This window comes from Dama dama, chromosome 20 (genome assembly GCF_033118175.1).
Source record: "Dama dama isolate Ldn47 chromosome 20, ASM3311817v1, whole genome shotgun sequence".
In the NCBI taxonomy this organism is placed as follows: domain Eukaryota; kingdom Metazoa; phylum Chordata; class Mammalia; order Artiodactyla; family Cervidae; genus Dama; species Dama dama.
In genome coordinates, this window is record NC_083700.1 from 72,605,089 (window position 1) to 72,631,243 (window position 26,155).

The 26,155-nt window shown below is 37.1% G+C and overlaps 1 protein-coding gene across 4 annotated transcripts; it reads right to left on the reverse strand.

Moving 5' to 3' along the window:
* Positions 1–3,475: 3,475 nt before the first annotated feature.
* Positions 3,476–26,117, reverse strand: CTH (cystathionine gamma-lyase). Of its 4 annotated transcripts, none has more exons than XM_061121626.1 (12): positions 25,778–26,117; positions 22,236–22,317; positions 20,383–20,478; positions 18,117–18,226; positions 15,566–15,697; positions 11,858–11,915; positions 11,325–11,402; positions 10,061–10,213; positions 8,464–8,585; positions 7,132–7,184; positions 4,323–4,461; positions 3,476–4,040 (listed from the first exon to the last, which is right to left on the reverse strand). In XM_061121626.1, the coding sequence occupies exons 1-12, from the start codon at positions 25,943–25,945 to the stop codon at positions 4,014–4,016; spliced, it is 1,218 nt and encodes a 405-aa protein (XP_060977609.1). In that variant the 5' UTR covers positions 25,946–26,117; the 3' UTR covers positions 3,476–4,013. The 4 variants fall into 4 exon arrangements, 3 of the variants coding, with proteins under 3 accessions (XP_060977609.1, XP_060977610.1, XP_060977611.1); XM_061121627.1 differs by having other exon boundaries at positions 4,038–4,177; XR_009689187.1 differs by lacking the exon at positions 3,476–4,040 and adding an exon at positions 4,789–4,918 and having other exon boundaries at positions 4,345–4,461.
* Positions 26,118–26,155: the final 38 nt, after the last annotated feature.

Sequence of the window (26,155 nt, forward strand, 5' to 3'; positions counted from 1 at the left end):
AGGGTGGTCCAGTGGTTAAGAGTTCGCCTGCCAACACAGGGGATACAGGTTTGATCCCTGCTCCAGGGGGATTCTACATGCCGCAGAGGAGTTAAGCTCATGTGCCACAACTTCTGAGCCTGTGCCCTAGAGGCAGAGAACCGCAACTGCTGAGCTCACGTACACAACTACTGAAGCCCAAGTGCCCTAGAGCCTGTTCTCCACAAAGGAAGCTACCGCAGCGAGAAGCCCAAGCATCACGACTAGAGAGTAGCCCCCACTAGCCACAACTAGAGAAAAGCCCATATAGCAAGGGAGACCCAGCAAAGTCCAAAATAAAATTTTATTATAAAAAAATTAAATACTATAAAATTAGTAATGAACTCAGAAATCTCTCATTCCCCAGTGCGGTGCTGTATGCATTCTATGAGAGGCATACTACTCAAAAGATAGGACTATTTGCAGTATCTGACCATTCTCATGGGAACAAATTTAAATTGATTTTGTGAGCCGTGTCGACATTTAATCAAGTGCAGTTATTAAAAAAAGAAATACTGCAATCTGTTCTTCAACAAACCTTCACTTTCTATCCCAAAGCAATTACATTGCATAATTTTATTCAAAGTTTGTAGTTGTATTATGAGCCAAGTGGAATCGGGGTTTCTTTAGTTGTGGAGATGAGAATTCTTTTTTAAATATTTACTTATCTTTGGATAATTACTAAGAGAAGTTTTCATATTTTTAATAATAAGACTTTTGTTATCCCTTGATGACTTTGGTTTAATCATGTTTGCCATATTTCTTATTTCTTTTGATACTGGCCTCCTAAGAGAGATTTCTTACGAAGCATTTGTGTTCCCTTTTGTGCATTTCTAAAGTGCATTACAAGCCTTATTTCCTTTTCCCTGAAACTTTCTTTAGGTTCACCTGAGTAATTGATTGTATTATTTTCACTTTACAAAAATACAGGGTGTGAGATTTCTATTTTTGTGTAAAATCAGTTTGTCGTTCCCAACTGTTTTCTGGCTCCTCTGTGGAATTCAGGTCATTTAAGGCTATGCTGTTGCTAAAAGGAATGTCTTAATTTTTTTTTTTTTTAATGTCAGATTGCATTACTCTCTTATTTACCCCTCACGTCTCAGAACTGGCCATCTTTGGCACAATATTCCAAAATAATGGACCACTTTATTATCCTTACCTGTAATAGAATTCACTAAAAATCTAACGAAAACGTATAAGGCAGGATTGAATTTTGACTAACGTGCCTTATAAAGCAACTCCGAATATTTGTGTCCTAGAAGCCTGACCTCATCCAACCTGACCAACATGTGGCTGTCTGGTTATGTTATAAAGCCAGATGTACTATGAAGTGGGGTGCAGTGTTTAAACACTGAGTCATCATCTCAGTGTGAACTGTGCTAATGGAGACATACTTGCAGTTAACCAAAAACGTAGATAAGCTTCTTAAACCCCAATAAATATAACGGTGCCTTCGCCAGATGGTGAGCCTCACCCAGATGGTGCTGTGAAGATATTTCTTTAGTGATTAACACTTAAATCAGTAGCCTTTGAGTAAAGGATTACAGTAGTCTCTGTAATGTGGGTAGCCCTGACTCTATCAGTCAAAGGCTAAGCAATTCTGCTCAAAAACAGCAACACAGAAACCTTGCCTGAGATTCTAACTTGTCGGCCAGCCCTACAGATTTTGAACTCGAGGTTGCATCAACTCTTAGATGAATCTCCCAGCCTGCCCCACACACATTTCAGACTTACCATATCCCACCATCACATGATCAAATTTCTTGAGATAAATCTCTCTAAATCTCTCTCTCTACATATGCACGCACGCATGCGCACACACACACACACACACACACACACACACACACTGTTGGTTCTGTTTCTCTGGAGAACTTTAATAAAATGGTAGTTACTTATTGCTCATCAGAAACTCCACAGGACTGAATATACAAATGGGCAAAGGAGAGACCATATATAAAAACAGAACTTTGACCTACCATCTGCAGCAACCCCCTCAGAAACCAACTCCTTTTCTACAATAAACAACCTAGGAAGCCAGCTGCTATAAGTCAGTTTTATAGGAAATCTGATTGTTATCTTGAGTGACAATCCAGGAAGCTAGACAATTCCTTCTGTAATAATCAGCCCCAAATGGTTAAGACTTGATTAATAACTGATTGCTTCCCTAATTTTTGTCCCTGCTTTTAACTGAGGACTAATCCTAGAAAGTCAGATATGCTCTCCATTCTTGCCTGGGAAATCCCATGGACAGAGCAGCATGGGGGGCTACAGTTCATGCGGTCTCAAGAGTTGGACACCATTTACCAACTAAACCACAACCACCACCCAATCACACAGGATGCCCACATTAAGTCAACCAGCCCAAGCTTTCCTAGGCCAGTAGCCTCTAATCAGGGCATAGGTAAAATCTTCTCTCTTTACACCACAAAGCTTTTCCATTCTTCTGTCTGCCTTTGTTTTTTGTAGCCATTTTTTTTGTTGTTGTTGTTGGTTGTTTTTTTTTTTTTAACTATTTATGACAGTAATTTAATGTTATTCATTCAAAAGTTATCTATCAGCTTTAAATATAAAATTTGTTTCTTATCCACATTAACAGATATTAACCTTTCTACAATTTCTATGCTCTGCCTTCCTTTGAGTCTGCTAAAAAAACACGTGACAGTAACTGACTCCCTTGCAAGCTTAGAATAAAGAGCCTTTGCTTTTCTCATTCAAATGGTCATTTGTTTATCCCCACAGCCATAAGGTACTGAAATAGAAAGAAGTTAATCTTTCAGAAACCGCAAATGGATATAACCAGCCTCAAAATTCTGCTACCCACAGAGACAGAATTTCCAGGTTCCATGTACATATTTTGGAATGTGAACAGTACATAATACATTATTTGGAATGTGCACAGTACATAAAAATATGTATTTTTATTTATTTTTTTACTATGCTCTGTGGCATGTGAGAATCTCAGTTCCCTAACCAGGAATCGAACCCATGGCCCCTGCAATAAAAGCATGGAAACTTAATCACCAGACTGCCAGGGAAGTCTCAATGATAAGTTGTTGTTGTTTTTGTTTTTTTTTTTTTACTGAAACAAATGGTGATAGCAAACATGACTGAAAGGCTTTAGTACAAATAATTTAAAAAATCCAATTATTTGACTTTGACTTATTGACAGTGATGCCCCTAACTATGAAAGATTTTAAGTATTTCTTATTTTAGCCTCAACAAATTAACTGTTTCAGATAAACTTTTCAGAAAAGGGTAATATTTCTCTAAAAATGTGGCTTTTGACCTGCCATATATGAATTTTTTATAACTAATCTGCAAACACTAAGATTTGAGCATGATTGTTACACAATTAAGCTTATAAATTAAGTGGCTGAGATCTCTAAGAGTTGGGAATTAAAAGGGCCCAGGAATATAATTTAATGTCATATAGTACAGAAATATCACAATGAGATACATGTGGCAATTATATTTATTCTTAAAAAAATAGTAAGTACAACCTTAAATCAGTAGAATTTCACAGACTTTTCAGATGTTTGATTTTTGGCTTATGATAAGTGTAAACCATTGCTTTGAGTGCTATTTTCAACAATACAAAAATCACACTTGACTTAAGAACATTTATTCAATAATTTAAATTTCTCAGAAAACATCAAAAATGCATTACCATTATATTGTAAACATGATCAATATAAATCTTCAACGTGAAAAAAAGAACACAATCCCCAATAGCAGCACAAATCTCACCTCCTTCAGAGGCACATGTATATCAAAATTAATAAAAAGATCTGAACAGAATTGACCAGTCAGTTACAATAAAGGAAAGAGGAGATTTTTTAAACAGGGATGATCCAAGAAGATTATAGCTATGAAAGGTAATGAGGTGCCTTAAAATTTTCATTTGAAAATTCTGTGGAGGCTCATTAATGATCCATTCGATTATTCAGATTTGATCGTCTCAGGAAGCAATCACCAACAGCAGTTCTGGGATGCTAGTTGCAGCTTGCATTTGGAGGGTGCTATATTAATGGTGCACAAGAAAAGTATGTTATTAAACCTCCAGGCGAAGACTTCACCTCCTCCAAGAATTCTTTTCTGATGACTACCTTCTTTTAAATCTGCACTTTGGACTGAGTTCCTTGCACATTTATACACACTATTGTAATAAGAGAAGAAAAAACCCTTACAGAGAGAACAGTGAGGCCACTCTATAAACATAGTCACTTCTCCCCCCCACCATCAAAATTAAGCACACACACACATGCACACACAAACACACACATAACTAAAACAAAACTTACAGCTGCCTTCAAAGCTTGATCTAGATCATCCAGTAGGTCTTGTTTATCCTCTAAGCCCACCGAGAGTCGAATAAGTGTATCACTAATTCCAAGGACTTCTCTGTCGCTCTTAGGCACTGATGCATGGGTCATGATTGCCCTGGAAGAAAGAGTGAGCAAATTTCTGATCACTATATGGTAGCAGTGGAGGCATGTTTCTGTCTCATAAATTGCAATTATTTTCAAATTTTTTTTCTAGTCTAAATATCAAATCCTTCATACATACACCTGCAATGTTTTGTAAACAAAAGATTAAGGAATTGTGAAAATTATCTTTTCTGGTTATACTTTTAAATGAAAACCATGATCTTTTGTTGTTTGTATACCATCAGTGAGGTATACTCAATCAGAAACTGAAAGTGCCAGTCAAGTGATCGCATACAGGAGGGAAAGACACAGCTTTCGGTGTGTGAATTTTAACACCTACCTGAATGAGGCCTTGGCCAGACATCAACACCCCGTGACCATCCAGCTGTACTTATAAGAGGCCTCTTGGACCAAGAGCTGGTCAGAATTAATTCTGTTTGGAGCAAAGGATCAGTCCAGAACTGGACCTTCTGAGACAGATCAGGGAAAAGACAACCTAGGATTGCTAGTAGCAATCACTAAGCACTAGGAATTAATTTCAACTCACAATGCATGACACAGAGGCCCCAGAGGATGTTTAAAACCGTCTAGCAACTCACTGTCCACATCGACCTGTGTAAGGGTAGAGCACCTACTGTGGGTCAGGCACTACAGTGAAGCTGGGAAACCAAGAAGAAGGAGATATTATATTTACTCTAGGTAACAAAGCAGAAGCTAAAGACTATGACAATTCACAAAACAGAACAGTCTACGGTGAGTGTTAAACAAGTATGGACAACGAGGGTTGCTGGAATTCAGTGGAGGCTGAATCTCTGTGGGCTGAGGCATGGTGGAGGAAAGGCTTACAGTCTTACTGAGCACTTGAGTATGCTGCCCCCACACTCAACCCTCCCTTCCCACATCCAGCAAAAGGAGTTACTTTCTCCAACCCACTTCAGGCCCATGGAAAGAAAATCTTAGTAAATGAATATTAAATGAATAACCCCTTTTATGACTCTAATGAAGTGATGCTCATAGTAAATGAATATCCTCTTCTATCACTCTAATGAAGTTTTACACGCAAATGTGCTCCTTAAAAATTTCTGCCTTTTTAGGTTTTTAACTCCCTGAAAGAGAGTGAATACTCAGAAACAAGAACTTAGGCCTCTGGGAGCAAAAGACTTGAGTATATGAATCTCAGCCCATCCACATACTGGCTGTGTTGGACTTGTAAGTTACCAGTCCTCAAGTCAGTTTCCTCATCTGGTACAGTGTTATTGACATTTTACAACCAAGGAAAATAAAATGGAGAGTGGATAAGTGAGTTTCCTAAGGCCACTGAGCTAACACATGTTGTTAGGCTGAGAGACCGACCCAATCGCCGTCGGCTCTGCTTCTCTCTCGCTGATTGCAGTGCTGCACTGGTTGCAGCATTGTTGGGAGACTCGAAATGGGGAGGACAGAACAGGCAAGCTCTGACCTAAATTTATTCTTCCACTGGCACTGGGGTTACAGCCTAGCTGGAGTGCCCGACGGCCTAGCAACTTTAAACCAAATCCCTAAATAAATCAGGTGAGGTCTACTTTTAAGAGTCTTAAACTAAAACACACTGTATTACTACGAAAAATAAGCCAATTTCGTATGCTGAGTGTGCCCTCTTGTGCATCCAGACTTACTAGCAGGCATCTTCCTGAGAGACTAACAAAAACTTCTCTGTCTTATCTTAACCATTTGAATCATTATTTCGGCATCATCTTTTTAAGATTATGAAATTGCCTGACTCTCCCCATGAACTGTAAACTACTATAACAGGACAGAAAACGTGCCTACATTCTTAATCCCTGACATTCCTCAACACATAGTTATTTCAGAAATGTTTATGAAAATTAAAACATAGAAATATACCATGCATCTAATACAGCTGAAAATTAATAGCTAATGATGTTGATTTATCCCTGCAATAATTATATGTTCACAGAAACTTATCTCCCTGCTCACTGTTTTTGAGGCAAAGCCTCGAGAGTGAAGTTGCTAACATATTTCTGTGTGACATTTGATCAATCAGCAAAACTTTCTGAATCTTTGTTTCTTTGTCTGTAATATAAGTTGCTGGACTCCCTGATCTTAGGTTTCTGTGTTCTAATATCCTCTGGTGCTTTGATAAAATTAGATGAATTAGCTAGGTTAGATAGTGAAGGACCAGGAATACTAAGTTAGATTTGGGGGTTTATCTTGTAGAGCCTTTTACCCCAAAGAAAAGAAAATAAATGGACCTGATGGTAACTAGTAGGTCTCTCCTCTGACAGATAAGAATGTGGAGGTATTTTATCGGAAACACATTTTCCATTTCCCTGGGAGCTTTGAAATCAGCCCTTCCAGTTCAAAGTCTTCAATCTCCCTTCTAGGGCAGAATCGGGTAGAAGAAGTAGCCCTGGTTCAGAAGTCAGAGAACCACTGCTGAAATCTTCTTCAGGCAAACAGAGAAGAAAACAAAACTTGGGAAAACACAGCTTACTGATCCCAGTAGATTTTTAACAGGGTCTCCATTCTCTTGAGTTAAGAGTCCACTCCAACTGGACAAGGCCATGCTGCCCTTATTGCTAAATAACCTGAACAATCACTGATTTTATCCTAATCCTTTCTCACACAATCATTACAGCTGATACCAAAGTTAAAATACTGAGAAAAACAGAAATATACTTACGGAAGCTCAGCAAGACTTTCATATCCTCCCAAGCTCTCAGCCAGAGTAAATAACTATGGCCAAAAAAAAAAAAAAATATATATATATATATATATACATATCAATTTAGATCTTCCACTAAAGTAAAGATACTAAAAAAAAACTAAAAATAAATGTTTTTAATACAATGACCCTGCAATGCGAGATGGAAAATTGTGGCAATTATGAATAATTACTACAAAATAATTATTACAAAAACTACAAACTGGATAAAACCTTGGAGAAAAAATGAAAATAAAATCCATAACAATGAAGACATTAACAATTGATCTCACCAATTAGACATACTGTGTGTTAACTTTTAAAACGTTAAAAGTTGATCAAAGTGAATCTTCTATACCTTCCTCATTTGACCTCATACAAAAGTAAACCTTAACATGAGCTCTCAAACCTCAGAATTATTACATTTGAGACCCAGCTCTGTGGTTACCCGTTATATATAAAAATCTCTTAATGTCTATTAAGTTATACAAACTTACTCATTAATATGTACCATTTATCAAATGAATATACCCATTTAACCCCATCCTGGAGTAGAAGGGAAAAAAACTCAGTTGTTGCATTTAGTGTTACTGTGTATTACAGAATTTTACAAACATGTTAAAAGTTACTTTCACAACTGTATGGAATTAAATGTACACTACTATATTTCTGATTTTAGAAGTGGACAACTTTTAGAACCAGTAAGACTTTGACTAATCTGGCAGCATCCTCTTCTTTTCTTTAGATCTGCAGCATTTAAAACTCAGAGTCTTAAATACATGACTGCATGAACTCAAAGTAAGCCCAAAGCATGCAATTACACAGGCCTCTCTCCCAGGGCTCTGGAGACTCCTACCTCTGTGAACTTTAAACAATGGCCACCTTTCCCTCACTCCAGGCAGACACAGCCTGAGAGGCACAGGGTTCACGAAGTCATTCCTAGGCTGGATTTCAGTACAGTTTTCAGCAGTGCATTGACACAGTACTGAGGTTTTTCATAACATTTCATTTGAAAAGGCAGTTAGTTCACTAAAAATTTAAAAACAAATGGCTTAGAACATTCTGTCTCTTTCAAATGGATGAAAGCCTCTGCAGAGTTAAGAAAATGAACATGTTCTATCTGCTATCACATCACTCTTGCTTCAAGTGATTTTCTAACCCAATGCATTTCATGCCAAAGAGGCTTGTGGGTGTGACCTGCAGATATAAACACATTAATCTGAGTTGGGTATAAGTGAGAAATAATGAATATCATAATGCTATAAGAAGGCCTTAATGTCTATAAATTAAAAAACGATTTTGTAAAGTTACCTTTAGGTTCTTGAGGAAAGTTTCAGCATGTTGAAGAGAGCCCTTGATATAAAAGGTGATCATCCCCGGGCAACCTGTGCACTGACGCTTGGCTAGCTCATGCTGAGGATGAGAAGGCAGCCCTGTAGTCATAAGGTATAATGAATGTCTTATTTCAGAGTCAAACATGTAATTTCAGGACAACAACAACAAAAAATCACTGTTCATTTAAGTCAACTACAAATAAGGCTAATAACAGGCTTTATGCCATGTTCACATCTGACCTCTTGTTCTGGCCCCTGTCTATCTTGTGAAAGTGGTTCAGTCGTATTCAACTCTTTGCAACTCCATGGACTATACAGTCCATGGAATTCTCCAGACCAGAATACTGGAGTGGGTAGCCTTTCACTTCTCCAGGGGATCTTCCCAACCCAGGGATTGAACCCAGGTCTCCCGCATTGCAGGCAGATTCTTTACCAGCTTAGCCACAAGGGAAAACCAAACTGCCTTCATTTTGACCTATCTTTTCTAGTCTCTCCTCGCTCTAGCCATGCCAGCTTTCTTTACACCAGCAGCACTGTACTCTTCTTTAATCTTGGGACTTTTGCACATGCTATCCCTTTAGCCTGGAACATTCTCCTGCTCACTTCCCCTTCCCATTGTTAATTATATCCTCTGTAATTTCTTGCTTAATATCTGTCTTATCCATCAGGCTAGCTCCATGAAGAGAAAGATATTTCTTTTGTTAATAATTGGATCCCAGATCCCAGTACAAAGCCTGTCCCATGGTTCGCAATTGATAAACATTTATTGAAGAAATCTGAATTGCCTTGTCCAGACCCTTTTAACAAATGCTAACCGATTTCCTCAGGGCACAGTCCAAAACTTTTCTCCCTCTCTCCATTCAAAATACACACCAGTCAACAACTCTTTACCCAGTGTACATATTAGGGCATTTAGTCTCATTTGTATTTCTGCCTTGACTTACCTAAATGCCTTAAAGGTAGGGATCAAGCATAATTTTCCTTTACACCCAAGACTCCATGAATGCACACCTCAAAAGGGTTTAAAATAACTATTTACTTATGACCATGACAATATAAAAGTCTGATAAAATAAATTCAAAGAGTAACATGTATGTCTGCTAACTCACATTAGCACTTACAGATGTTGTGAGAAGTGAAGGAATTCCAAAAAAGGTAAGAGAATTTCAGGGGAATTTTGGTATCAAGTTTTAACTTGGTAAGCATGAAGACTCAGTGTATATCAGATAAAAGTCAGAGCTAGTACAGAACAGCAGATTGATAAGATTATAAGCAAATCAACCGGAAAGTGCAAGGTTGTAATCTTGGAATGTTGTTGTTCAATCACTAAGTCGAGTTCAACTCTTTTCAAGCAGAGTCCAAGCATCCACTAGACTATTAGACAACTCTAGGCTAAAAAGCACATCTATCTTCTTTACCATCAGACACACATAAAGCAGCACTCAATGATAAGTGGACAACAAAAAAAAATACATGAAAGCACCTAACTTGCAAATGTTACATCAACAGAATGCAAGGGATAACATATAAAATCCTAGAGTAACCACATGTCCTTAGAAAGCAGATTAACATACCAGGATAAATAACCTTTTCCACGTGAGGATTCGACTCCAAAAACTGAGCAACTGCCATTCCATTTTCGAAATGCTTCTCCATGCGGACTTGTAGAGTCTTCAGACCTCGATTGCAGAGGTAACAATCAATAGGAGATGGAACTGCTCCAAGAGCTGCAAAATGAATATGTCCTGGGTTAGTTTGAAGGTGAAGATGAACCCAGAAAAGCCTCTCACCATTCTTATTCATCATAGTGACTAAAGGAAGCTAATGACAAAGCCCAATGTTTAAGTTTTAGTGGGAAAAATTAATATATCAAATAAGAAGCATGAGAATGAGGCATAAAAAACATGCTTAGAGAAATGGGCTTTAAAATGAGAAGGGAAATGAATATCCTAAAAACAAAGTACAAACACAATCACATAAATTTTTCAAATATGAGCATCAATAGTCCTTTCCATGATTTTAATAAAAGGACGCACTGCATATAGCTTAATCTTGTATTTCTTTAAAAGAGTATTAAAACACAGAGAGAAAATAGCAGTTCAGCCCCTATTATTCCTGGGTGTTCTACCAACATTCTACTAATATTTAGCTTCTGTCTAAGTCAGCCTGTGGTTTCCCAGGCCTCCAGGATACATGCCTCATTCCTTCTTTTTATAAATGAACGGAACTTAGCACACAATAAATTCTGGTTTCCTTCCTCAGTGCCCCCTTTTGTTGCTCTAACATTTATTTCCAAAAGGGGATTTTTATTCCTAATTATTCTGATCTCTGTCAAATCACATTGGTTAAAATCAAGTCTTTTTCAATAAACCCTTATCAACACCTGAGATATAAACAATCTAAAAAGAAAACAGATATTTAGATATCTGTTGAAAAATACAAGTTTATATCTTAAGTACCATTTAAAATTAGATATCATTCCATATATAAAAGGTATAGTATAAGAAAGCCGTCATTCCAAATGTTTAAAAAAAAAATCCATTGTCTTAAAACTAAAAATTCACTTGGGCTTTACCAAATTGTGATCAAAATTGACATGGATTTGAAAAATAAGAAAACATCCCTTGGCCATGTTGTAATGCTCTATTATGCTATAGTTGCATTTTTATAACCCAATTTTTCTTTCCTCTAAAAAAAAAAAAATCGGAATTTTCCTTCTATTCCCCATTTCTTCGTAAATTAATGGAATGCTATCACTTCACAACACTTAGTGGAAATAGAACATCAAATGTAGTCACTTTGAGAGCACAGGGGGAATTCAGGCTTTTTAATACTTACAGTTTTGCAAGAAACGGAGCCTATTATGAAGGCTCTCAGAATTCAGCGACACTAAGCCCATTACAACATCACTGTGGCCTTAAAACAAAACCAAAAAGCTTTAAGTTAAAAAACAATGTATAAACATTATTCCTCAGTTTATAATTTCTAAAATTAGACTTTCACTTGAAAAACATCTCTGGGAAAAAGCCTTATAGAATAAGTTTAAATACACTTTACTCAATTTGATAGTAACAAAAGGCTATATCTAAAACAATAAAATTAAACTCCTAAAAAATATGTGTTTCTTTGAAAGCTGTCAGCAGGATAAAATCTTTTACAGTAAATTTTAATCCTTTGCTGATATATCATGAGCATAGTTTTGTCTGCTATAAATGAAGTCCTATATTTAATCAAAGGATAATTCTCTAACTTTCTACATGTGTCAGAGAAAATTTGTATAATAGTAGAAGAAAAAGGACAAAAGGATAAAGCCTTATGCTATTATCATCTATCCATGGAAAAGAATGAAGTGTAGACTATGTGTGTCTTACCATTCATGTATTTTGTTGCTGAATACATACAAATATCAGCTCCCAGAGACAAAGGCCGCTAAAAAGGAATTTAAAAAAGGTTTTTATTTTAAATGGGAAATCACTTGAAAATATCCTGCATTACTTATCTATTTACTATTGTAAATTCCACCCCTATTTTAATTTTTCAAAAATACGTACATCTTAAAATTTTCCAGGACCTCTATTTACCTTTCCCTTGATATCATCTTTCCCTTTCCTCCCTCACACCAAATAAAACTACAAAAGTATTGGATTCATTATTCAATCCAAAGGCAGACATTTTCTGGAAACAGCAGATAACTCAGGTCAACAGGCCTTCTAAACTTGTCTCTTCAGCGCAGTTGCTGACTAACCCCTAAATTTATTACCTACAGAAGACACGCTGGCATTTTATGACTCAGTAAATGCACAGAATGGTTGACACAAACACTTAGCAATTGTTATGTCAAGTAAATGTAAAACTAATTTGCTTGGGTTTTTAATCATTAAAACCTTACAATGTATGCTGTGGTTATTCATTTATTTGTCATGATCTTGACTCTTAATTACTCTTTTATTATTCTAGTTTTGTCAAGTGTAAAATCACTTGTACAGAAATGTGTTTAGATTGGTTTCCCTTACCCAATTTTCCTGCAAAGTAGTTCTTTAGTCTTAGACGTCTTTGTTTACAGTGAAAATTAATAACCAAGTTATTCATTAACCAATATAATATCAACATCTTTTCATTTAAAATTTCTTGAAAATAAAGTGTGTGTATGTGCAGGTGTGTGTATGTGCAGGTGTGTGTATGTGTGTGTGTTTAACCTCACCACTTGGAGGCTGGGGGACTTTTCATTTAAGTTCTCAAAAACAGGACACTTTAAGTAAAGTACAGCTCAAAGCACTCTGTACATATGTGTTTGCTCATCTCCAAAGTGATGGGTCAAACTAGACGATGTGTGAAGACTGTTCCAGGGCTAACATTCTGTAAATCTTATGGTCAAAATGAAAAATAAAAGCCTGTAACTAACATCTGTTGATCTCATTATGCTCCAAAGATCATGTTAAGTATTTCACATAACCTAGTGAAGCAGTGTTCAAAAATACTTCAACTCACTAAAATCAGTATGTTTATGACTCTAATTGTACAGAGAAGGAAAAGGAACTGAGAAAAATAAAATAGATCACTCAGATTTTAAAAACTGGTAGAGTCAGAACTCAGACTACCAGAATCCAGAGATTCTACTCTGAAACTTTATGCTGGTATGTCCACTTTGCCTTTTGTGAGACTTGCAGAAGATCAAGAAGACAAAAGGCAGGAAAAGAAAGAACATACCCAGTTTTCATGAGGGTAAAACAAAGAGAGGATCTTTTCAGAAGATTTGCTTTGTAGAACCAATGCAAGTGGTTGCCTAGGGACAATGTGATTCTGATTAATTCAACTGGAATGAATCCAGATTGAAATGAAGTCAATTGCAGTCCCTGGCAAGTGGAATACGATGTGAGCTTCAGAAAAGTGGAAAAACTGGACCTATTTTAGTGACAGTAATATGAGAAAAAGGGCCAGGCCTGATGAGTAACCTGGACAGGCTCAAGCTAAAACAATTCATGCAATCTCTTTGAGAATATACAGGACTTAGGATGACTCAGCCAGAGCAATCCTCTGCTATATTAACTGCCCTGCTCCAAGTGGTAGATGGAGTAAGGAGCGGGTATAAAAACTCCCAGAGTGAAAATCACCTGGGACAAACAGATGATGCCAGGAGATTTTTACTTGGAAACAGACTGCTTTACTTGAGATAAGACTCAGCTGAAGCGGTATCACAAGCCACAGGGAGGCAGAGGGCTCATGAAACCGTCCGAATACAACGCAACCAGGAAATGTGTTTCAGGAAAGAAAGACAAAACACAGTAGTGCCTTCTGAATAAAACGGACTAAGGCATCTGGTCCCATCACTTCATGGGAACTAGATGGGGAAACAGTGGAAAGAGTGTCAGACTTTATTTTGGGGGGGCTCCAAAATCACTGCAGATGGTAACTGCAGCCATGAAATTAAAAGACGCTTACTCCTTGGAAGGAAAGTTATGACCAACCTAGATAGCATATTAAAAAGCAGAGACATTACTTTGCCAACAAAGGTCTGTCTAGCTAAGGCTATGGTTTTTCCAGTGGTCATGTATAGATGTGAGAGTTGGACTGTGAAGAAAGCTGAGCACCGAAGAACTGATGCTTTTGAACTGTGGTGTTGGAGAAGACTCTTGCGAGTCCCTTGGACTGCAAGGAGATCCAACCAGTCCATCCGAAAGATCAGTCCTGGGTATTCATTGGAAGGAGTGATGCTGAAGCCGAAACTCCAATACTTTGGCCACCTCATGCGAACAGTTGTCATTGGAAAAGACCCTGATGCTGGGAGGGATTGGGGGGCAGGAGGAGAAGGGGACGACAGAGGATGAGATGGCTGGATGGCATCACCGACTTGATGGATGTGAGTCTGAGTAAACTCCAGGAGTTTGTGATGGACAGGGAGGCCTGGCATGCTGCGGTTCATGGGGTCACAAAGAGTCGGACACGACTGAGAGACTGAACGGAACTGAAGGTGAAAACAGCTTTGTGGAAACTCTCAGGGAGTCAGTCCCTCACATGGAGGCAGCAGCCTGGGCCAACTTCAGGGACCCATAACAGAAGAAGGCAATGTAAACTGCTGAGCTTGTAAACATCAGCCTAATTGAAGAACTGAAGAAAATGAGCTGGGGTTTTAGGAACTCTACAGAATACAGGTGAACTACAGGAAGTGCAGTAAGAATGACCACAAGGTACAGACAGAAAGTAAAGATCAGGGAGATGGTAACTCCTAATAAGGAAAGGAAATAATTAAGTTACTCAGGGAAAGAGAGGTAGAACATGTGGAAATGGCAGACAAGTAGGCAATTATAGAAAGATTCCCAAGATGATCTACCAAAAGGAGCAAAACAGAAAGGAAAAAGTACAAGGGAAAAAAGGGGTTGAGGATGGATGGCAGGGTTTGAGTTGGGAAGAGGTGTATGAAGAGGAATAAGTAGGAAAAGAGTTTAAAAGAACGATAAAGGAGCTGCAGAGATACAAGGTGATACATAGAATAGGAATTTATGATGCAACTCAGGTAAAGATACATAAGGCCAGGAATGGTCTATGAAACACGGAGAGAAGACAAACTAGAAAGAAGGAAGGAAAATGGAGAAATAGCAAAAGGAAAATGGAGAATTAACATGTGTTTTACCTAGCTACCCTTGCAAATAAAGGAAAAGAAAAGCTATACTCAATGACATTTCAGTATACGATGGACATCTGCAGGACTTACAATGACATGTATGTATGTAAATATATACACAAAACTGACTTAGAACCAACACATAAACATTGAAGTCCCTACTATGTGTCAGGCACTGACATATACAATCATATAATAAGGGCAGGTCTTCAGAGAGTTTACAGATAACCTAAAAGCTTTAATGAAGATAATATTTAAAAAATACAAAGTCCCATACAATATACTAGCCTAGGGTTGAAAAAATATCAACTAATGGTAGGAAAGATCAAATTTCAATTCTCTGTCTAATCAATAATTGTGATTAGGTTTCATGTAACTTAATATAAAGAAGTCCTTCCTCTCCTAATTACAAGTACCTGTGTAGTCTACCAATTATGCCAAAAATATTACTTTCATTTACCTGGAAATATGCTGACATAAAAGTGTTATCCACAACCAAAATGATGTCTCCATGTTTATGGACCGTATGTGCACAGGCTTCAATGTCAATCATCTTCAAGCTAGGGTTTGTGGGGGTTTCAATCCAAACAAGCTAAAACAATTCAGTAAATGACAACAGTTTGCAAAAATACACTGCACAAACATATATCTCATGCACTGTAACCATCTGGGAGGCTACACGGGAAGACCATGGAGGATGAAGTTTAAAGGTCTGAATCTGAATCCTAGCCCCATGAATTTCTGAGAGGTCATCACACCTAAGTAACTAACCCTCTATGTGCTCCCAATTTTTCATCTATACAATAAGATTGATATCATTTACTTTATACAGTAGTCATAAGGATCAAATGAGTTAATGTACATATAAGCAGAAGAGCACTCAAGTTAATCACTATAATTATCTTCCATTAAAAAGAGGATGAATTCCAAAGACATATTTCAAAGTCTGGGAATTTTGCTCTCAAAGATAAACAAAAGATTGTGTAAGATTATATTCTGGAATTTTCAGTAAAGAGAACTATTTGATGCCAAAAATATTATGACTAATATCTTAAATAATGTCAAATGCACTAGAAACTACAAAAGAAGTCCCCAGAACCTGAAGAAGAGCATGGGTTTTGGAGTGAGGAAGATGATACATACACAACAAAAAACCTGGCCACAGCTCACTTAAGAGATGGTATCATATTATCTGTCTATTCCAAAACCTAGCACAATCCCCACATCATGTATGTTTGATAGTTATTGAAAAGACCAAAGAACAGAATTCTATTTGTTAGAACAAGCTGCTACTATTTTGATTGACATTATCTACCATGCTTTGCTTTGCTTCATTGCTCAGTCGTGTCCGACACTTGGCGACCCCATGGACTGCAGCCCGCCAGGCTCCTCTGTCCATGGGAATTCTCCAGGCAAGAATACTGGAGTGGGTTGCCATGCCCTCCTCCAGGGGATTTTCCCAATCCAGGGATCAAACTCAGGTCTTCCGCATTGCAGGAAGATTCTTTACTGTCTGAGCCACCAGGGAAGCCTGACATTATCTACAGCTTTCTTTTTGAAAGGGTTGATGATTCTTTCTTCATTGACTATATAAATGAGCAAGTGATCTGGTTTAACACTCATCCTATTTTAGAGTTTTACCACAGAAAAGATAGGGCAGTTAAAATAATGCATATTCTATAAGAGCAGAATTATTTGAGAACCTATAAAAATTTATTCCTGGGTAAGAATTTATCATTCCCATTCATAATTTTTAAAAGTAATTAAAATAAAAATAAGTAAATACAAAGTAGATTTTACCTAGACTTAAAAAATCTACTTTAAATGATGAGGCAGATATATCAGGGGGGGAAATGTATTAATTCAAGTTGGTAAGGAACCACTACATAAAGTTCTGCTGACAAGAATTAATATACACACAATTTGCTTTCCTCCCTTAGAAAGACTCAGACCATCTATTTTAATATCTTTTCTCCCAAAGAAGAAAAAAAAGAAAAAGAAAAAAAATAAATTCCTTTGAAAACAAACCTTAATCACTCGAGCACCCTGGAGTTAATCTTCAAAGTAATTTGTATGAGAAAAAGTTTTCTCTTTTTTAGCATTCACAGCAACATAATCTTGAGTACAAACCTTTTAATCATTAGTAAAAAGTTGGAAAAGGCTGACACTTATAAAAGACGCTGGTCCTTCTTTTCCCCATGCAGAATTTCAATGAGGTTCCAAGAAAGAAGATCACAAATGCCATTCATTCCAGCACAAAACACCTTCCAGGGGCATACAGGCCTTCCTAGGACGGAGGCTGAGGATCGCTTGTGGCCCTTCTGTGCTTCTATTATTTTGCTGAAGTATCCTTCAGACCCCTTAAAGCTATGCTTATTCGGATTTGGGAGTTTACAAGCTTCCTTTCTGTAATCCAAACTCTGATGACTGCTGTTACCAAAACTAGCTTGGTAATGCAGTTAAGAATTGTCTGCTTTTGCTAACAAATTTTTTAACTGTCATCATGTATTGAGTACCATAATAAGGATTTCCTACACCTTATTATCTCTGGAGGAGGGCCTGGCAACCCACTCCAGTATTCTTGCCTGCAGAACCCATAGGCAAAGGATCCTGGCCGGCTACAGTCCATGGGGTCACAAAGAGTTGGACACAATTGAGCGACTAAGGACAGCATATGCCTTATCTCATTTAATTCACCCAACTACCTTTTAATAAAGCAGGTAAATTATCCCTATTTAGTAAATGAAAGAAATGAGACTTTGATTAGATAATTTGCCCATGATAATACACCAACTATGACATAGAATTAGAATTTGAATCCCACTACCGAATGCATGTACCTAATCATTGGGCTACAGTACCCAACAGAAGTCAGACCTATCCTAATCTTGATGGCTTCCAATGCAGGAAAACCGGTCGGTTATTCAGATTTAAATTATGCTCTCAAGTAAACAGAAATGATGAAAATTTAAAAATCACAAGGAAAACAGACAAACTGAAAACTGAGTTACCTTGGTTTCTGGTGTAATAGCTGCCTCTAGCAATTTGGTTTTGGAACAATCAACAAAAGAAATCTTTAATCCAAATTCAGTTGCCACCTGTCTGAAGTACCTGTTTGTACCTGAGGCAGAAGAGAATCAGATAAAATGAAAAAGAATACTGTATTCAGAAATATTTATTCCTTAAAAGTATAAACACTTTAAAAATATGAGGAAGTGTCAATCACAAATATAGAAACAACCAAAAGCAAGTCTACTTTATTTGAACAGCTGGACCTCCCTGTATGCTAAAGAAAGTACTCAGTGGCTCAGTTGGGTCCATGCGACCCCAGGGACTACAGCCCTCCAGGCTCCTAGGCTCATGGGATTTTCCAGGCAAGAATACTGGAGTGGGTTGCCATTTTCTCCTCTAGTGGATCTTCCTGACCTGAGGATTGAACCTGCATCTTCTGCATTGGCAGGTGGATTCTTTACCACTGAACCACCTAAAAAATATAGGGCTTAAATTTTAAACTAAAAGTATAAGAGTCAAATAAAACACACTTGATACCCACACCAAGTGGCATGAAGCAGAAAATGTTTAACAGTCTCTACTCTTCAAACATAAAGTGGTATGCTCCCTAAAACATCAATACCTCTTTCTAACAATTCCTTCCTAGTACTTAAATCTAAAATAAATGAACCAAAGTCAATGAAATGTTCAAAGTAAATTTTCAGACTGATTATACTTTGGTAATAGAAAAGAACTAGTTATTATCCTTTGTACTTTCTCAATCTTTTTGTTATGTGGTTCTGAAAGCTTTAATAGAAAAATGAGATCATGTAAACCAAACAACTAGAGTTTTATAGTGAAAGAAGATAAATCATTCCATTCAGAATAGTTAATTTTATAAATACTGGTCTGGATTTAAGGTTTACATATGCAAAATTAAAGAAATTTACCATTATTGACAGTGAACCAAAAAAGGAAAAAGAATTTTATCATCAAAGTCTCACTAGACCTTTGGTAGACTGACCCTAGGTAATTTAAGATTGAAAAAGAATGTAAAGAATTGTTAAAAAAAAAAAAATCAACAGCAATTTTCAAGATTTTGTACCTAGGTTTATCAAGAGGTTTTAATAGTGCATTATAATAGCATCTAAAGGTTTGATTTTTCTATAATTTCAATTCATCAAACTATCATAGGGAGCTATGATAAAATATAAAGCTTTTTACAAATTTCTGAGAGGGAAAAAATGATTACTAAGAGTAAGTCTCTTCCTTCAAAGAACTTACAGATTTAAGTTGTCGTTCAAATAGGAGATAGATAAAGTGATAATATTCTAGAAGTGATCTTTTAATTATCTGGAAGCATTTGGAATATACATGTACATTAAAAAATTTTTTTTGCTGCTGTTTTGAAAGCAAAAGTCAGTCTTACTTAAAGATAAGGGCAACTTGTTTTCCTTACCTTCCCACTTACCACTTTATATAACTAGCATTTAAACAATTTGGAATAAAAGTTCTTAAATTTGTATCCACAGATAGGCTACAAAGAGTAAGGCCCTTTGACCTTAAAATTAAAATGATAAATGTTGAGCATAGTCTTAAGCACATTTTTTGGAGAAAAAGGTCCATAGCTTTCAAAGGGTTTTCAAAAGGGTCCCTAAAAAAAATCAGGGGGCAAGGTGCTTAAGAGTTGGTTAGGGTTAAGCCCTTTGAGAATGACCTGGACTATAGACATTTTCACTGCAGGCAAAAATTTTAAATTATAGTAGAACACTATCTCTCTAAATACTATCTTCTCTGGAGCAGTGTATGTCTCAAATAGGTTCATCCCAGCAGCTTAAATGGGCTTCCCAGGTGGCGCAACAGTAAGGAATTCACCTGCCAACGCAGGAGATACAAAAGATGTGGGTTTGACCTCTGGGTAAGGAAGATTCCCTGGAGGAAAAAATGGCAACCCACTCCAGTATTATTGTCTGGAGAATCCCATGGACAGAGGAGCCTGGTGGGCTACAGTCCATGGGATTATAAAGAGCTGGACACAATTTAGTGACTGAGCATGCATGCAGCAACTTAAATAAAATTGTTATTAAACAATCAGTCTTATAAGCAGTTCTAGAGCATAGACCCCCGGTGTTTCTGCTCCTCTGTCAAATGTGGAGCAGCATGGAGGTGTTCATCATATTTTGAAAAGATAAACAATAACCCAAGTAGCAATGTTAATATAATTCAGGACCCAGTTTATTGTCTTTAAAATAACAGCTGAAACAGCATGAATGAGAGGTCACCTACCTCCATACACATCATCCATACAAATAATTTGGTCTCCTGCTTTTAAGAGATGGGTAATAGTCACAGTGGCTGCTAAACCTGAAGCAAAGGCCAAACCTAAAATAAAAACCAAGCTAGAGTAAGCCAAAATGCCAGACCCATAGGTTAAAAACACCTACAGTATTTATTTGCGTTGCTTTAAATCCCTCTCTCTGCTGACTGAAGGACAACTATCACTACTGAGTCATCAGAAATCCCCTGATTAATACCATTACAAAATCCTCCCTTCTATTTCAAAAATAAAAAATACCTAATTCTGCTTTGGTTATAACAACATCTCTCTGAAAAGCTTCAAAGAAATAATTGTTTACAAAATTCTGAGTCAAAAGATCAATTGCCAATTAAATTACAGTTTAAAAATATCAAACTCTAAAGAAGTTTCAAATTTTAGGAACAGAGCTAAGATGTGATTCATCCATTAACTATATGGTATTCAATTGAGCAAACATTTTAATAAAATTCAAAATCATACCTGAGATATCTGATAAATTTAATTAAAAAAACTTTTTTTAATGTGGATTCTCTTATAAACATACGTGATCTGGAATCACATATTGAATAAAAATAGTGAAATTGAACAATAAAAAAAAAAAAAATAACTGGCATTGTACATTAGACCCTGTAAAGGAAAACATCCTACAAAACATCAGTATATCACCTTGATGATAAAAAAAAATCACCTATGACTGATAGATGGGATATCCAGTTAACTTGAAAGAGGTAATTATTTCAAAATTTTCTCAGAAAAGTTGAGGTTGGTATTGCAATTTTCTACTAGGCAGATTCACAGTCCAACCACAAATTCATATAGAAAGCTAACCTTAAAATCCAATTCAAAACAACCATGTTTTCTGCAGTCCACCTGTAAAGTGTCTAGCATATGAACCATCAGCGTTTATACCCTCTGTAGGAAATGTTCCTCACACAGTATTAAATTTCAGAAATTTGGTGTTTAAAACATTCTCTCATCTAAAAAGAAGAAACCTCAACAACTCATGTTAATATATCTAATTCCTACACTCTTGCTGTGAGAAAATTCCTAAGACTCTTATTTTCTAACTCATTATTCTGCCCTCATTTAGTATCATTGGTATAAAAAATACAAAGATGATTTAACAGCCATCCATTCTATTCACTGAAAGAACACAAGATCTGAGGTGTTAATTCATAATCTCTGAAAGCACAGTATCAAGGGCACCTGGCTATTGCAAATGTTCCTTGGTCCTATTCTCAGGCCCCAACAGCAGCTGATATGAGATTCCCTAGAACTTACTCATCAATTTCTCATATTTTTAAAAGCCATTTATACTTTTTTTCCTATGGAATGACTATTCAAATCTTGTGTTAATATTTATATTGGTTACCTTCCCATTAACTTGTAAGAGATTTTTATATATTGAAAAAGTAGCCCTCTGCTTAAAACACACTCACACACACACACACACACACAATAGCAGGTGAATGAACCAGAGCATTAAAAGGTTTATGTTCTCATGCATGGTGTTATAAAACTTGGTTCATTTGTATCTATTTATATTGACAGCTCCAAGTGAAGAGTGAATTTACATGAATACTAAGTGACACTGCCACTTTGCCTCTATTCAGATTTACTTTCACTTTGTAGCCTACACGTATACATATGAAGTCCACCGTGCAACCTTGGGCAAATAATCAATGTCTTAGAAAAATAAGAGTTTTGAACTAGCTGATTTCCTTATTTCTTTCCAATTCTACATTCCATGCCTCTATGATTTTCTCTATATAAGTAAGAATGAATTCTAGATTTTACAAACTTTGAAATGAAAATCACTTACTGTACTTAGCCCCATCCAGTGCCGCCACTGCTTTTTCCAAGCAATTTCGGGTGGGATTTCCAGAACGGCTATACTCAAAACCCTGAAAGAAAGAAGTCAGAGTTCACCCTAAGAGATTTAAATTTATTATCAGAGTCTTAACACGAACATCTCCACAACTACAGGGGCATCCTACCATAAGGACTTTCTGTTGTTTATCTATGACATGTCTTGCCATTGGACACAAGAATGAGTGTTATGGCTATAGTGGTAAGGAGAAGCTCTGAAGTCAGCCAAACTGGATTAGAATTCTGTGTCTGCCACTTAGGAGCTATATGCCAATAGATAAGTTACTTAATATTTTCCAGAATCAATCTCTAGACCTGTAAAATGGGAATAAAATACAGGTATCTAGTTCATAAAATTGACATGAAGATAAAATGAGATAATGTATAATAACTTCTCTGCATGATGCCTGGCATGTGCTAACCACTGGAATAAATGGTAGTTTTTATTATTAGCATTATTATTATGTTAGACTCACCTCTACCCATTAATCTAGGGGTATTAGGAAACAGGAATCACCTGAATCAACAAAGTAAACCTATTTATAACCTGCATAACATTTCCTAAAAAATAAGTGATGCAAATTCTGTTTAGCATCCAGCAGGAAGATATGCTTACAAATGCCTGAAGTTCAGGTATTAGTTCTACAAAAGTGACTCAGAAAAGGGAGTCATTCTCAGCAAAACAGCTCTACACAATCCTTTTTTAAAATTTCCATTATATTCCTTTTACACATATGGTACTATACTAGCTGAAGTCATCCAGTCATTTTATTTGATATTTATTTTTATTGAGGTATAGTTGATGTACAATATTACCTTGTTTCAGGTGTACAACATAGTGATTCACAATTTTTAAAGGTTATTTTCCATTTATAGTCATTATAAAATATTGACTATGTTCCCCATGTTGGTACTAAGTATTCTTATAGCTTATTTATTTCATATTGTAGTTTTTAACCTCTTAATCTCCTGCCCTAACTTCCCCCTCCCCTTTTCCTCTCCCCACTGGTAACCACGAGGTTCTCTATATCTGTGAGTATGGTTTTTTCTTGTTGTTGCTATAGTGACTAGTTAGTTTTATTTTTTAGCTTTCACATGTACGTGATATCATATAGTATTTGTCAGTCTCTGTCTATATCCAGTCATTTTATTTAATCCTCACAACCTGCTCTGAAGAAACTAAAGCCAAATGTTAACAGGTATGTCAGAGCCAGAATTCAAAACCAGGATTTAAACACTGACTAAAAATCCTATACATACTTTTATCCTCCTGCTTCATACAGCACATAACAAAACATAACCACTTTTTACACCTGGTTCTGATTCAGGAGCTCCCAGTACTAGTTACACACACATGTGTGTGCATGTGTGCTAAGTCACTTCAGTCATGCCCAACCCTTTATGATCCTATGGACTGTAGCCCGCCAGGCTCCTCTGTCCATGGGGATTTTCCAGGAAAGAATACTGGAGTGGTTTGCCATACTCTCCTCCTGAGGATCTTCCCAAGAAAAACACATATATTACATAAATGTATATATAATCTGTAGTTTATTTAGTTTTGTGGCCATGTTTGTTGCCATGTTTTTGACAAACTGAGTAGGCATATTTTATAGGGCTCCAGGATATCCTCATCACTCTCCACCATCGCCTCCTTGATGGGACCTGCAGCTGTACTCCAGATGCAAAAAAACTGTCTGAAATCATGTGGCTACTGCCATGGAAAGGTAACCCATATCTTCCTAAATATTCATGGCAAAGATTTTAATTTGTGGAGAGAAAAGAAGCATATTTCAGTGGCAAATTCCCACACTATCACTCATTCAATGGTTTTCCAAATGGAACTGAAGAATTAGATGCTTCTCATTTCAGTTCCTTGATTCTCTTTAGTGCTCTTAACTGATACATTAAAGGCAGTAAGAGGAGTTTGGAGGGACTTCTCTGGTGTTTCAGTGGTTAGGACTCCCTGCTTCCACTGCAGGGGGCACAGGTTTGGTCCCTGGTTGGGGAACTATTAATAAGATCCCACAAGCAGCACAGCATGGCAGAAAAAAAAAGAGGAGTTTGTGGATTTTATCACCTGGTTGGCTCTCTGAAAACATTTAGTTATTAATATCATAGCTAAATTATTAACTTTTGCATTAAATATTAAAGCTTGGGCAGCTACACGTTCATGAAGGCTTACACTGGGAAGAAGCTTGAAAGACAGATGTGTACACATTTTGATTACAAGTTACAATAGCTCAAAGTATCCTAAACCAGTTGTAGAAATGCCCTTGGAACTCCACCTCACAAAACAAAGGGCCACGTCTAAAAGAACTTCCTCAACTTATATAACACCCTAAAGAGGTGTTTGAAGTGTTGATACAACCAAGGTTTTAGATCTACAAAGTTTATTTAGTTACATTTGACACCTGAACAACTCTTGAGTTAGGGTGCCAACCCTCTGCTCAGTGGAAAATCCATCTACAACTTACAGCCGGCCCTCCATATCTGAGGTACATGTGAACACTGTGAAACTACTAAGCGATTATAATGTATCATACCATAACTTACGTATCAACAACTTACATGGCAGGTACTATTATTAAAACATTTATTTACACGGGATAAGTTAAATTACTTATAAGTAAGTAGATAAGTTAAATTACTTCCTCAAGATTGCCCAGCTCAGAAGAGGTGCTGTTAGAATTCAAACCTAGGGCCTCTGACTACAAGATTTATGCTCTTAATCACTAAGCCACACTGCTGCAATGGGTAAGATTGTTGCTAACATAACTGTCGGTACAGCACAGTGTGGATTAAAGCCCAAGAGTAGATGGTGTTCTAGAGCAAGAATGAATCCCAGCTCCATTACAGTGGCCTTTGCAATAGATGCTTAACGTCCCTAAACCTCAGGTTTTTCATGAGAGAAATGAGAACTTAGTTCAGAACAGAATTGCTGTAAGGATTATCTGAGGTAATACATGTAATACATATGATATAATGTAGGTATGTACTCATATCTGGCATACAAGCAGTATGAAAGACATACATACATGTGTCTGGCATACAATAGTATAATAACTATTGGAATAATATTGGGAATTAATAGCTGTTGGGAATGATCTTGATTCCAGGTGAGTTATGACTTAGTTTTTTAAGTTGACTTCTTACTATATCTTTATAATTTTTGTTGCTTACGGTAACTCAAGGAAGTTATGATAATTTTGACCTGCAAATCTGCCCTAATCACATGAATATCAGTCCAAATCTACACAGCAAGTTAGGCAAACTGTTCCCTCTAGTCCTGCTCATCAAAAGAAATGTGATCACGGAACCATCCAATACAAAGCTTTACTACAAGGAGGTTTACAGGTATCATCCTTACAGTAAACATCTTTCGTGATAATACACAAATTACACCTTACAAATTATTTGCGTGCTTCTTAATTTACAAGCCATCTCATCTCTCTTTTACCGCCCAACACTGGACCGCCCCAGACACACCCAGCTCACCGAGTGCTGGCCAGGAGCCCCTTGCTTGAACGTGGTGGACAGCGAGATGGGGGGCACTACAGCCTGGGAGGTCCATTGCTCCGGTTCTTGGCCCACGTGGATGGCCTGCGTGGCGAAATGCTGGAACCTAGGCAGGAATCCGTGTGGGGAGGCTTCTTTTTCCTGCATGCTGAGCTGCGAAGAAAGGAAAGAGTAAAAGAGCGAGGAAGATAAAACTATGAAACGGATGCGTCAGAACTTGAAAAAGAAGAATCAGGTGAATGGGAGGTAAAGGCACGCAGGGGGATTCAGCTGCGAGTGCACTAGAGCCGAACCCTACCCCGCTGTAGCTGGGACTTTATTAACCGGCCGGTAGCGTTGCTTCACCCCGGGGCGGAG

Excerpts from the sequence above, each read along its gene's own strand:
- CTH (XM_061121626.1), bottom strand. The coding sequence starts at position 25,945 with ATGCAGGAAAAAGAAGCCTCCCCACACGGATTCCTGCCTAGGTTCCAG. Across the intron at positions 8,586-10,060 it reads GGAAAAGGTTATTTATCCTG|GGCTGCCTTCTCATCCTCAG; the intron begins GTATGTTAATCT and ends TTATGACTACAG. Across the intron at positions 4,041-4,322 it reads ATCAAGCTTTGAAGGCAGCT|CACCCTCCAAATGCAAGCTG; the intron begins GTAAGTTTTGTT and ends CCATTAATATAG.